This window comes from Patiria miniata, unplaced genomic scaffold (assembly GCF_015706575.1).
Source record: "Patiria miniata isolate m_02_andy unplaced genomic scaffold, ASM1570657v1 HiC_scaffold_20, whole genome shotgun sequence".
Lineage (NCBI taxonomy): Eukaryota > Metazoa > Echinodermata > Asteroidea > Valvatida > Asterinidae > Patiria > Patiria miniata.
Genome location: NW_024037059.1, coordinates 24,658,154 through 24,672,825, shown reverse-complemented (window position 1 = coordinate 24,672,825; position 14,672 = coordinate 24,658,154). Strand labels below are relative to the sequence as shown.

The 14,672-nt window shown below is 39.3% G+C and overlaps 1 protein-coding gene across 2 annotated transcripts in view; it reads right to left on the bottom strand.

The window, feature by feature from the left end:
• LOC119728288 (spindle assembly abnormal protein 6 homolog) overlaps positions 1-14,350 on the bottom strand; it is a 38,762-nt gene extending 24,412 nt beyond the window's left edge. The window contains exons 1-6 of one of the 2 annotated variants that reach the window (XM_038200474.1): positions 14,218-14,350; positions 9,164-9,266; positions 6,813-6,873; positions 3,998-4,077; positions 2,880-2,984; positions 1,829-1,997 (exon numbers count right to left, since the gene is read on the bottom strand). In XM_038200474.1, the coding sequence (XP_038056402.1) occupies positions 1,829-1,997; positions 2,880-2,984; positions 3,998-4,077; positions 6,813-6,873; positions 9,164-9,228 (480 nt within the window). In that variant the 5' untranslated portion in view covers positions 9,229-9,266; positions 14,218-14,350. Of the gene's footprint in view, positions 1-1,828; positions 1,998-2,879; positions 2,985-3,997; positions 4,078-6,812; positions 6,874-9,163; positions 9,267-14,160 lie in introns of both variants that reach the window. The other variant, XM_038200473.1, reaches the window with a different exon arrangement.
• Between the last annotated feature and the right edge of the window lie 322 nt (positions 14,351-14,672).

Genomic DNA, 14,672 nt, shown 5'->3' with positions numbered 1-14,672 from the left:
AATATTATTTGTAAGATTGAGAGCTATTATTCTGGTGAAAGAAACAGCAAAAGAATCATTTGAAGTTACTCAAAAAGAGACTAAATTATTGAGAAAACATGGAGTAAGGATACGTAGGTCTGTACAAACCACTTTTTTAAATGATTACATCTGTCGTATTGTCGCAATTTGTACTGCAGCTCCCTTTAATTCATATGTTTCTTAAAGAACATGTTAATCATTTGTATTGTTTTCTTAAAAAGTTTAGTATCCACACGGTAATTTATTCACAGTCACTATCATTCTACAGTAGACTTTGAATACTGATGTTTTGGGGAACTGAATTTTTTTTTTTTAAACATAAATGAAAAGCAACTAGTTTGATTGGCCTACATTTAAGTAATGATTTTCTGCTGAACATCCATTCATTTCAGAGACCACAGAGCTGTGTATGAAGGCAGAATTTGTTAAAGAAATTGCAATGGGCATTCCTTCATTAGTACGTCTATGCTGAATATACCATTTATATACATTAATTACTATAGGTTTTCTCAGCTATTTTAATACTTATATCACACAAATTCCCTATAATGATACTTTAATTTGTTCCCAAACATCGTTGAGGTCAATTCCCAATTTCGATTATAAAAATCCACCAATGGATTTCATTTAAAGTGCAGTATAATTCAAATTTGTAGCATTCTGATTCATCCTAAATTTGGTAAATTAAGCATTGTTATGAAAAGGCAAATTCATCTGTTGTCAGTCAATTTGATACTGTTGTCATTCCATTTCGTTTCTGGTAAGCTGAAACTTTACAGTTAGGAAATGTTTCCGATCTTTTGGACTTATACTTTGAAGGGTTTAGCGTATTCAGGTATTTAATGAGATTTGTAGTTTCGACGCTCGGTGTTTGGGGCCTTGCGGTACATCCTGAGCAGACTTCAGTGTGATCAGCACAGCATTTATATACTCCCGAGCTAGTGAACCTTTGACAATATGTGGCTTGTCAGGGAGCTGCTGCCGTAGTCTTTCATTTGGTTAGTTGGCCCAAGGTTAACAAGGGGTTTTCATCATTTCTTGATGGTTTTTGAGTGACTTCTCCCTGCTCTTGGTAATGCATCTCTTCTGTTTTAACGAAGGTATAAGTATGATGCTGCGAGCAGTAGGGCGCTTTGACCCGAGTTTGTCAGCAACAACCAGATAATTGAATTGTTCTCCTTCGAAGGCATCTGTGATAAGGTTTCTGTCCCAGTTTGATACCTTATTGTCTAGGCCTCTCTGAACTCCAGCATTGACAGCCATTTTTTCCAGGATCGAGTCTCAAAGCCGAGGCACAAGAAAATGCAGAAATACCCAGAAATGTATAGGCCTTCAATGGGCTAGGAAATGCTCTGGCTGAATTTAAATGACCAAAGTAATACGAATGACAAAAAACAAATTTGCTTTTTCAATTGAACGCCAATCACCACAAGAGATAAATGTATCAAAATTAGGATGAATTAGAATGCCACACATTGGAATTATACTGCACCTTAAATGAAATCCATTGGACGCTTTTTGAAATTGAAATTGGAAATTGAGCTCAACGATGTTCGTGGACAAAATTAAAGTGTCGTTATAGGGAATTTTTGTGATATAAGTGTTGAAATAGCTGGGAAAACTTATATTAGCACATTTTCTTTTAATTTAGCTTTATTTTTTCTCAACCATTAATTATTGCCATTTGATTTGCCCTAGGTCTTTGTGTGAATTCGACGTGCTCAATCTCCGCAATGTTTCAGTAAGATATATGATGGGACGAGGTATTTTTCAGACAATCCCTCCGTGACTGTCTCATCACACCAACCTGCAAGCGTTTCAAGCAAGACGCCAGGTACTTTTTGACATCAGCGTCGCCACCTGGCTGTAGCTTGAGAGCAAGATGGGTAAGATGTTTGAATGGGTTGGTCTCCACAATGCACAGCTCAGCTAGACCGTGGCTTAGGGGCTCCGACCGAATCAGCTGCAACACAAATCTGCACAAGTGGAAAACAGAAAAACACATCTGTATTATTAACCCTTCTTAACCCTAACCCTCCAGGTTATTTTGGCTAGAAACCCTGCCAAACGCAGCAACATGCAAAACTTGTCTAAATGACAAGCCTGCCCAGTGCAGCGAGATCCAACAGGTCAAAAGTCTCCAAACCAAACAGCCTAAGAGTCTGTGGTCACAGAGTGCAGCAGGATACAACTGTGGCATTGTTCAATAGGACTAGCTCTCATTGATATTCAAATAATACTTTATTTTAAAAATAATTTGCCAAATGTGGCTATAAAAAGTTTGAGGTCACCAATTTGGCTACAAAAAATCAAGGTAGATTAGATTTGAAGGATTGCAAAGTGATGAAGCAATAACATCAAATTTACAGGCAATTTGTTAAAAGGTGCAACCGTAAACTTTATCTTATCAAATCCAGGTATAGGTCTGGTGGTGAATAATGTGGTGAATAATAATAATAATAATAATAATGGCGTCTTGTATGAAGTGATGCTCCTGGCGCTCTTATTATTACCCTGGCTTTAGCACGGCTGCCATTATGGCGCTCCAGCATTGAAGGAATTTCTTCCTACTACACCTGGGTGGAGAGAGGCAATCGTAGTAAAGTGCCTTGCCCAATCGCACAAGCACCATGTTCCCCGTCAGGATTTGAACCCATGTACCACGGCACACGAGTCAAACACCGTAACCACTGGACCACAGCACCCTGGTTTCCAGTTGGATCAAGTAGATAACAGAGAAAACAATTCCAACTTCACAGTTTTGGCTGTCACAGGTTTGATCAAGGAAACTGTCCTGTCACTTCTCTTTCAAAATTCTTTAAAAAAAAAACATGTACAGGAGCCTTCATTGGACTTACTTTGGAGCGTCTTTACTCTGTTCCTCAGCACATCGTTGCAGCAATTCTATGAGCTTTTGGGGGAAGGCTGTGAAGTCAACCAACAAACCTTGCTGAACCTTAAGACTGCAAGAACACAAGAAACACATGGGGAAAGATCAGTGTTGCAGCACTCATAGTCATACTAGCACTTGACTTTTTACCAGTGCAATAACCTGTTTTGCTGATACTGGCATCTTGCTTGAAATCGTGATTGTGCAATGGCTTGGGGGGGGGGGGTGGGGGGCACACGTGGCCTTGACTGAAAATCCACAACATAAAAGGCATGGGGAATCCAGAGCTGTTCAGAAATTTCTCTCTTTTTTCAGTGAAAATAACACAATTTTGGATACAGAGTTTTAAAAACTGATAAATGGGACATTGAGCTGTCCATGGGTGCAAAAAGTTATTGCAAAATACCCCCCCCATGCAATGGCACCAAGCTTGAAAACGGAAAATTTGATCGCGAAAAGTAGTCACGTGACCCGCGCATGAAATGAACGCTGCGGAAAATTTTGTTACTGCAGTTTTTCTGAAAAATTTCCGCTGCGGCCTGAACAAGGTTAAACTCATTAAAGACATAATACGGTACTCACCAGGAGCGAAAATTTTTAGCAGTAAAAGTTAGCGAGAATCATGTTCATTCAGTTCGTGTATCCAATTTATTCAAAACACACGATAGGCTGCACACATGAGCAGTACATGATCAGTGTCCGGATTGTAATTGAGATACCAATTTTACAGCAATCAATTTTCCATTTTCGAGCTTGTGGGGTAAAAAAAAAATATGCTCTCAAACTGCTTATACTTTTCAATATTCAAATTGGAAAATGCTATCCTTCTATTCAGTGGATGATCCAATATTTGAATATTCAGTATATACGACACAATCCTACTGAATGTGAACAAACTTTATAATTGTGATTTAAACTGTCAAACAAAGTACATGTTGGAGGATGCGAAACGAAAATGTCTGCAGCCCCCATGGCAAACGGAGTCTTATTCTATGCATATCAAAATAAATGAAGCAACAAACTACCAAACAGCACACGTACTTGTTGTGCAAACAGCGAATGGAGTTACAAGTGAGCCATACAAACCTTTGAAAGTCGTCTTCTCCAAGCATAAGGTTGAATAGGAAGAAAGGATCAGCGTCATCTGTCAGACGGACATTCAGTTCCTGAAATCAAAACACAAATCAAGCTTGTGTAACTGGCCAAAACAGAAAGGAACTTCAGTTATCAGGGTTCTGAAGTTGGTTCTACAAATAAAACCAATCGCAAAACTACTTCATACAATTAATTTGTATTAATAAATACCTTGGAGAGTTGATGGTTTCTGATTGGTCGAGACTTGATCACGTGGCCGGTCATTAACAGTGATAATGGACTGGCTTCAAAGATCAAGCGAATAAATGGCCCCTGAACCAGCATTGATCAAGCCCCGTTCAGCCCCATGGAAGCCAATGATTGGTCAAAATATAGTAACAGTCCTGCGGTAGCTTTTAACAATTGAGCACTGCACATGCGCTCGACCCCCATCGCGTGAGACTGACCCGCGCGTACGCAACACAGTTGCTAGGGATGCGTGCGTGCCCGCGCATAAGGAAGTTTTGAAACGACATCGTACAGCAGTGCAGTATATACTGAGGATGTTTACGACGAAAGCGTAGATTTACGATTTATTTTCTTTGAAACACTTCACCCACCGACATATTTACCTTTCTTAAACCAAGCATCTTTGTAATTCCGGACACAAGGAATGTGTAAACGAGATTTCAGCTTCCTCCATCAGGTAAAGATATGAAAACATTGTTGTAATTTGTTTCGCTACGGCAGCAGTTTCTGTTGAGTTTACGTCGTTATAGCTGTTAAGCTAAAATATGGCCCATGAACATGAACACAAAAAAGTCTGGAAATATCGCCGGAAAAAAGTCACAAAAGTGGAGCATTTTAACTGTTTATTTCGTTATAAAGGTATTTATTAATGGGAATAACAGTGTGAGGAGCCGGTCTTCACTGCGTGATAATGACCGGGTGTGGGGGTGACCGCTGTTAATGGACCTCGACTTCGTCTCGGTCCATTAACAGCGGTCACCCCCACACCCGGTCATTATCACGCAGTGAAGACCGGCTCCTCACACTGTTATTCCCTTATTAATTAATAAGAGAATAATGGTGGGATGGAACAGATTCAAATATTTGATCTAAAACAGGTTAGGGGCCTGGTCACCGATAATGGCCCAAGTGGAATATGCTTAACTGTATTGAGGCTCGGACAGATATGAGCCAGATACCCAAACAAAATGTTGGGTAACTAGCTCATCAGTGTTGTCTGTTTATTATAGAAACCTTTGCAGATTTTAACACCACTCTAAAGATGCAGCAAACATTTTCTATAGATCACATGGTAAAACATACAAAAGAATCCAGAATAAGATGGCTATAAGATTGATTGATTGATTGACTGATAGTGAATGCCACTGACAAGCATGACTAATCCTCGGGTTTACATATTTGTGTAAGGTTGCAATATTGGCAAACAAAAGTGGGGCATTAATTAGAGATGAAACAAGATGAAAGCTGCATGCTGTTAGTTTTCTCTTAAACTGTTGGGAGAAACATTGGAAAACAACATTGAAAGGATGATAGGCCAATAAATGGTGTCCACTTTCCACTTGTGCATTCTTCTGCAAGTATCAAACAAGGCAATTTTAGTCTTGTCAAGGTATATAATACGTGGACGGCGTAACTAACGTTAAGTGGACAGCGTAACTAACGTTAAACTGGTGTGCTGTGATATTTAAGAGTACAAATTAGCAAATGCATTTGGCAATAGAAACATCTAAATTAACTGTTCTTGTCGAGTAATATTACTAATATTATCAATTATCAAGCTGCCTGCAGTTTTGGAGAAAATTTAATTTAATTTAACGTTAGTCAATAGACCTACTTCTCTTCAAGCTTTTTTCCCGCAATTTGATTTTAATTAGAAATTGATACACGCACATGTACCTCGACAAGACTACAAGAAGCCCCAAATTGCCTAGCTTGATACTTGCAGAAGAATGCACAAGTGGAAAGTAGACACCTTGTAGTAGTAACTTACATTAACTGCCCAAAAAATACCATTACAATCTGCCTTGCTGTGAAAAATATTTGGCCTGCTATCATTTCACGTTATTTTCCACTTCAAGGGATGTTTCTCCCAACAATTTAAGAGAAAACTAATAGCACGCAGCTCTCATCTTGCTTCAGATCTCTAATGTCCCACTTTTGGTTGCCTATATTGTGACCTTTCACTTTCAGGACACAAGGTGAAATAATAGTCAACAACTGATAAAACGACTATTCAATTCACATTTTTTAGGTAGTACAGTGTATCCGGACACAGGGTGTAGGTAGAGTGGAATGTTTGCGTACCAATTAGGGGTGGTGTGCACCACTGTGAGGGGAGCATGTAAGCATCGTTGATATATTCATATTACTTGATTGTTCAATATTATTTTGATATCGATATCGCCGATAGCAATTTTTTTCATCATATCGAAATATCAAAATTTTCGATATTGAGCAATTATATCGAAAATATCGAAAATGCGTCAGATTATCGTAAAAATAAATCTACCGTTTGTGTTCAACATTTGCTGTATAATAAAATAAAAAGTCCAAGGCAACTTGCGCTTGTGACTCATAATGTATGGGCCAGGAGCCAGTCTGTTCACAAAGTGAATCTGTTTGTGCTCAAAACAAACACCTTTTTTTAGAGGGTTGCAGACATCAAAAAAAATTTAAAAAGAGTTTTTTGGTTGGACTGAAACATACACAAGTTTAAAATATATTGATAGAAAAAAAATCTAAATTGTAGAACAGCATGGGGAATGCAACCTAAACTGATTGCTAAGTTTATTTTTACCTTTCTCTGTAATGGCGACGATGCAGTTTGAATTTCCAGCTGAACTCTGACCGATGAGGTCCTGATTGGAGAGATATGATGAAACAAGGAAATACGAATTATGTTAGGTTAACCCTGCACAACACTTTATGCTTAACCCTAACCTCCCAGGTCCTTTTTGCTGGGAACCATCCCCAATCCTCCTCAATCCTTCAAAATTGAGTACTTATGTTCAAATGAAGGATCCCCAGCGCCTCAATCCTCCAAAATCCTCCAAAAACCACCTGGAGGATTTAGGAGGATTGAGGTGGGTTAGGAAAGTTGAAGTGCAATATAACGCAAATTGACATGGGCCTTCAATATTAGCCACACTGAGGACTTGGGCTACAACACCGGATGGTACTTCATTGCCTACTCACGAGACCACACAATGCCTTCACTCACTGGTTCATTTGTGTATTATGTGGAGTATACATGTACAAGATAAATATTCTTCTGAATGTGCCCAAAGCTGTATCATCTCCACAGTAGAATGCACCAGAGCCTAGGTGCATGACAGCAGCAGAGTTTGAATCCAGTCAATCTCACGTCATCTCAAATTCACCAAACAAGTCATTCAGTCTCAAGTGGAGTGTCGTGGCCTTGTGGTCTGGAGCACTGAACTCATGGTCTGCTGGTAATTCTGCAGGTTGTGGGTTCAAGTCCAGCCTGCAGTTATGGTGCGTGTGCCCTTGGGCAAGGCACTTCTCTCCACCCAGGAGTAAATGGGTACCTGTGAGGTCAGAGATGGTTATTGTGGTATATTTCAGTTGCTTTGTGCCGAAAAGGCAGCATCAAGCTTTGTACACTCCCAACAGGCATGCAACTTGAAAGTAACAAAAAAAGAGAAAACTCCAATCTGTACAAGACTTTGTACAGTGTTTTTTTTTCAATTTTTAATGGCATACGTGTGAAGTGAAAAATGAGGAAATCAGCTCATCCGAGGAAAAGATGCATGCCTGTCCCCAGGGAGCTGAGATTGTCTTTGGAGTGTTTCATCGTGTTCATTGGCCCAATGAGCAGTGTGATAATGACGTAGCATCTTTAGTACCAATAATGGTGGATACGTGCGCTTAAATAAATACACATTATTATTATTAGTATTACAAGCTATTTAACTGAAATGTAACAAAGGCATTCCTTTATGACTATTAATCCATTTTTGTGACCCGACAAGTGACCTGGCTTGTGATTTGACTTGTGATATGACTTGTGATTAACCCAATTAACTCTTGACGGCAATGGTGCTCAATGTGTTCTTAACTACTCTCATATTTCATCACTACAAAACAAGACGGCAATCTCCATGTGCCCATCATTATATCGAAAATACTCAATAATCATTAGCTGTAATATATAACAATTGGTGACTGCTGTGACGTGGAATATGATGTTTTTAACACCTGAGGGTGCTATGGGCCCCGAGGGGGTTATTAAACGGTATTATCCCACATCACAGCAGTCAATAATTGTTTTGTTATATCGTGCCAATAAGTCAAAACGATAAATGGTTGTAAAATTACTGTGTGAGAAATAAATTCAATCATTGTGATGTAACCTTTGATAACTGAAGGTTTTGATGTCCTGCCAGACATGAGACCGAGTGGTTGACGTTGCAGTTCTCACTGAGCGAAGCCAGCGTGCGGGCTGGTTCCACATGCGCTTGTAACTGCGCGCAGTGTGATATCACCCTCAGTGTGCGACATGCATTTTTATTGTCCAGACCAATGCCAATGACCAACTACAGTATCTGAGCACACGATATAACAATAGAACTTATACTCTCATAAAGAATATCTGTCCATGCTAATCAGTAAGTAGGAATGTTTAAAGAGGTTGTGGAATGCTCGAAGACATTTCCGTCATTTTTCGGGTATATGTAGCCTAAGGTGTGATGAAATAAAAACGACTATTGTTTCTGTCATGAAATGAGTACAAAGGGTACTTTTGAGAGCTGTTTTTCAGGTCCAGTTTCGACCCGAACGTGCAACTGTGTAAAAGTCGTCGTTGCGGGCAGCAAACAAAACACAGTAAATCGTGAGGTAATAAACAGGACTCCCGATGCACAGTAGCATACACGAGTCCTGTTTATTACGTCACGATTTACTGTGTTTTGTTTGCTGCCCGCAACGACGACTTTTACACAGTTGCACGTTCGGGTCGAAACTGGACCTGAAAAACAGCTCCCAAAAGTACCCTTTGTACTCATTTCATGACAGAAACAATAATCGTTTTTATTTCATCTCACCTTAGGCTACATATACCCGAAAAATGACGGAAATGTCTTCGAGCATTCCACAACCTCTTTAAGAACAATGTTAGTTACATGATACCTGTCATCATGCCCAGTGCACTTGATACACACTGTCACAGCACTGTTAAATAATGGTTCACTCATCTTGGCCCACTTGTGTCATGCCTTCTACATTGTGACTCCTGAAAACAGACAAGAAATAATTGTTCATTCATCTGCAATGTACTACGTAATCTCTCTCCTTAACACCCTCCTGTGATGTCACACTATTGTTTTTTCTTGCCATTATTTTGTACGAATGGAGCACGGCGCGCCGCGCAGCCACTTCTGTATAATTCAGTAATTTCACAGAATCACAGCAAGACACGTATGTTTTTGTTCTCCTTTTCTCCCTCAATTAAAAAAAATTGTCGCTGGTAAAATGGTCAGGATTCGAACCAGGGACCATTGCATCCATAGCTCATCTCGTTAATGCATTAGGCACAGGCTACTGTGGCAGCTTGACAACTGCCGTTCTTTTAAATGCTTTAAATAACATTTGCTAAAGAATAACAATGCTGTGACCTCATTGTTCTTTTCTCATAAATAAACAAATTTGATTTTCCATTTTAACAAATTCAACAATGAAGATGTACAAAGGCCTTTGTTCAAGCAATAATGAGGAATTCTTGAAGGGTGTTAAGAAGGTTAATACACTCGGTAGCGCGCCGTTCGTGGGTGATGAATGGCTCTCGGGCCATTCATCACCCACGAACGGCGGGTGATGATTGTCACCCAAAGTTACAATGTAGCTATCGCAGCTACTGATATTGACATTTCACACGTAAAATTACCAAAGTTTAAATCACTACAGAACACTCACCTTTCAGTTTTTCGCCCCCAAACTTTCCAAACTTGCGTGAAATGTTATCAAACTTATGTCACTGTAAGATTTTCTTACATATTGTACATAAAAAAGTGAGTTTTGATGAGTTTTTCAGAGCTTTGATGTTTTGTGGCCCAGAACACGATTGCCATTTGTTTGAATGACCATGAAGTTGGGGGTTGAAGGCGGTCACAAAAATGACGTGTTTTCCGCTTTAAATGAAAATTAAATCGATTAACGCGCATGTAGTTGGGTCATAAGTGCACGCGCTATCCGGAACTAGGCAAAAGCATACGGTCATTCATTGGCGAATTTTCACAACTTAGAGACTTTACAACTTTTTTTTGATTCAACAAGCATTCAATGGAAGAGTTTATACGACTGTATTGTATGAACAAAATATTCGAAATCACACAGTACAAGTGATATACCGAGGGGGAAATTTATCGTCGATACGCAGCTTCTGCGATTTTCTACAAACCGTCCAAACATGTTGAGGTGCGAGTCGGAAATCTGGCCAAAATTCCTCTTCTAAAGATTTTATGGGAAAATCTTTGTGTATCAAGGCGCTTACAATTCATTTTCCTTTTCAAAATGCACATCGTCCGAAGAAAAAAAATTATTTGAGACTTATTCAAAAAAGGTAGGTTTTTATTTGAAGCTATCCGAACTAGGAATAATTCGTAAATAGGAAAACGACTGTATTTCCAATTCCCAATGAAGCCTACACTACAGGGTCACATAAGGCAAGTTGAAGACTGTTTTGGGTGTGAAATCTGAAGGTTTTGATTGGGGGTACGAGTGAAAATGGTCAAAAAAAGTTATTAGTAACGCAATAAGGCTATATACCTAAATTTGTGTAGGACTCTACTATCGCCCGACCATGTCTAGGCCTAAATGTCAAAAAAGGTGATTCGTAGAGTCCTAGTTACTCGGACTACACCACCGTCATGTTTGTATTTTCACTTCCTACTGAAGCCTACAGGCCAAACATGGGCGCATAAGGCAGTTTGAAGACTGTTTTGGGGGTGAAATCTGATGATTTTGATTGGGGGTACGAGTGAAAATGGTCCCAACAAAAATTATTAGTAACCGCAATAGGGCCATCGATTTCTGACTCTACTATCGCCCGACCACGTCCACATGTTAAAAAAATGATCCGTAGAGTCCTAGTTACTCGGACTACACTTCACCGAAAGTTCACGATCGCCATTTAGTCAGCTGTTTTGGTATGTTATTGAGTTGTCGGGCACAACCCGACCACTCTTTGGATTTGTTACGATTAATCTTTCTTTCTTTCTTTGTTTCCGCAGGTTTTTCTTTTCTTTTTTTCCGCGGGTTTTCTCCTAAACGGTTTATGATAGGAACTCATTACTTTCAATATATATCGATCCTCATCCTAAGTGGTGCATATTACTCTGACGTCATTATGACGTCATCGGGTGTCAAATTACAAGCGATTTTCGTTAAAAAAATGACAATCTTCTTACACCTATAACTCTTGAAGAAAATGATCAATTATGTTCCAACCTTGTAATCAGATAGACCATTAAACATTTTTTGTCGTGTACGTGAACTCGCTTGACCTTTACTTCCGGTTCTACTGGAAGGTTAAAGTTAGGTGAATTCAAAATGAAGACATTAGCCTGAAATCAAAACAAAGCACAATTTCTTCAGAACGGTTTACGGTGTGATCATAAAACCTAGTGTGAACTTGTACCATATTACGAAGATGCTAAAAAAGTTGTTACGTCATCATGACGTCATCAGGTATCAAATTACAAGCGATTTGATGGCACAATTTGACAAAATAGTTTGGCCTATATCTCTTGAACTAAATAGAGTATCGTGTTCATTTTTTTCGTGAGGTTGTAGACGGTGCCTTGGGCAACATTTCTTATTCCCAGGCACAAAACAGCTTGACCTTTACTTCCGGTATTACCAGAAGTGCAATAGAAATTGAATCTTACTCTAAAACGGAAGCATTTTACTACAGACAAATACATTATGGAAGTGTTGAGTGAGGAATGCCAATCGCAAAAACATAATTTTGACGTCATCCCACGAAAGGGCGCCCTCTAGCGGCACATCACAATAGTTTAATCTCTCAAAATGTCAAAACCCTCAATCCAATTTTTATGAAATTGCCCCAATAGGCTACATGTATATCCCATGAGCAACCACAACTGAATTTGCAAGGTTTCATAATCATGACTTCATCAACCGGAAGCTTCTGTAGGGAAATTCTGCACAATTGCAGAATACCCCGCCACTCACCTATCCCACCTCGTATCCGGATACGCGGATACGGAGTCACGCTTGGATGCTCAACCAAAACCACACGCGTGTGCCACCCCGTATCCGCGTATCCACTTCCCGGCACCTACTTTGGACTTGGACGTTTTTCCCCTGCCCCCCATTCAAATCACGTTGTCTCTGCCTTCGTTATTTTCCAACATGGATATATGGATGCTTCGTTCTCATAAATAATACAGGGAAATAGCGCCCTCTTTAGACCCTCCAGCGCTGAAATCCACCCCGTATATTGTATCCGCGTATCCACTTCCCGACATCTACATGTACTTTGGACATTTCTGCAACATTTTCCGACTGCGTAGCCATTTATTTTTAGGGGGTAATTTTCGCGTGGCGGGGTATTCTGCAATTACTCCAGGAAATTTCAACAATGATCATTTTATTTTTAATTTAAATCCATCATAAACATATGATCCCTGTCTCGTGACTTTGTTTTTTTGCCCAAAAAAATTACATCTGTTACACTTAATATTGACCTTTTGCTTCCAAATACTGTGACGTCATCAAACCGGAAGTTGGGTGTTATTATTACATACACTTAATTTCCATGCGTTATTTTTAGGCAGTGGATATTTTGCCGGAGACGGCAAACCTTTAGTAAACGTTAGTTTGCCGGATATGCACTGAACATGCGCCGTTACTGTTTTTTTGTACTTAAACATTTTCCGGTGACAAATTTTAGTCTGGCTTCATGCCAATATTATCGTTGTAACCTCGTATGCACAAGATGGGATTCAGACCATTTTATAATTTCGGACTTTATTTCCCTTTAAAAAAAATCCTCCAGAGCCACAAATCTGAAAAAGAAAATGTAATACTCTGCAATAAAATGTTTGAGACATGTTAAAATAATAAAAAAAGAATGTTCTTATTTATTTGGGGATGGGAAAAAAAAACTTTAAAATGTGGCGGGGATCGGGATCGAACTCGAGTCATCCCGCTCACTAGAGCTTTTGCTTAACCACTACGCCAAACGTGCTACACAACTTTTGGTGGGAATTTGGTAATCCTTACTTCTAGGACACCTCTATTTGTACGAGTTCTGTTCAAAACTGACTTTTGCAGATGACTGTCCAGTACCAAAGTGACTTTTGCAGGCTAAAGCAGTCTTTTTTTCTTCAAACTCATGTTAGTTGTAATTTTGAAAGCACTTTCAAAGAAAATGTGACTAAATTCTACCTTTTTTTGCAGTTCGCCATCTTGCTTTTTTAATATATTTTCTGTTTGTCATCGTCGTCTTTTACCCCGCATAAATCGAAGCCCTATCCTCTTTCTACAAAATTAAACCTGCTGATATTTAAGAGGTGTCATTGCCAAATGTTCAAATGTGCCAAGAAATATCAGAATGTCACTTTTGAGTGTCATTTAGTCAGCTGTTTTGGTGAGTCTTTAACCTTATATAGGAAAGGGGTCCTAAAGGTAAGGATTACCGGGAATTTAATACATAATTCAGCCCTATCTTAAAGAGTACAGCGCCCTCTGTTGATATGGATTGCCGCCGGCAAACCTTTAGTAAACGTTAGTTTGCCGTCATTACCTTCGGCAAAATATCCACTATCTTATTTTTACTTAATGATATTATTAAACAAGTTCCCTTTTATTACTGATGACATCATCAAACCGGAAATAAACTTGTACGTGTACCTAAATGTTTACTGAAATTTATCATACCCTAAAAGACGCATTCTTTTTGTACAAAATAATTGGTACTGAAAATGTTATAGCCTTTTTTTCTGACATAAACATATTCATAACTTAACTGGACAATGTCTAATGAAATAGGCCTTGGCCTAGACTGTCTACCCGACCACTCTGCCGTCTGCGTTTGTAAAAACGCGAACCTCTAGTTGTTATGTTAAGTTATATAGGAACGGGGTCCTAAAGGTAAGGATTACCGTGTTTTATAGAGAAGTCTCCGTTTGTCCAACAGCATATTGTTCTATAATTATTACCTCCCAAATGAATCAAATTCAACGGAGCATTTTGCCAGGACGTAGAAATACACGATTCGTCAAATCCTGAAATCCTTTCGACGAACCCGCCAAGAAAAGGTGAGATCGATCCCCAGACTCTACTCACTTAAGTTAACACATTATATTTACCTTACATCAGAACCCGACTAGCCACTCAAGACTCGGGCTACTGAGGGCGCTGCACACAATTTCTAGACAAGGCCAAGTAAATCTCCGGTTCCACAATACTCCGAATTGGAAGTCACATGGCCAGGCCAGGGATGCAGTGCAGTGGTATATGTCTTCAATCCCACAATTCCATGGCTCTCGTATTTTTTTTTTATTCATGAGCTCGGCGGACGGTTTTTGACCTATTTACTTGGATGAACATGGGCATAAATATTATGCAATAGCATAATGTTTAAAACTACCACATCGATCGAGTCACTGCTGTA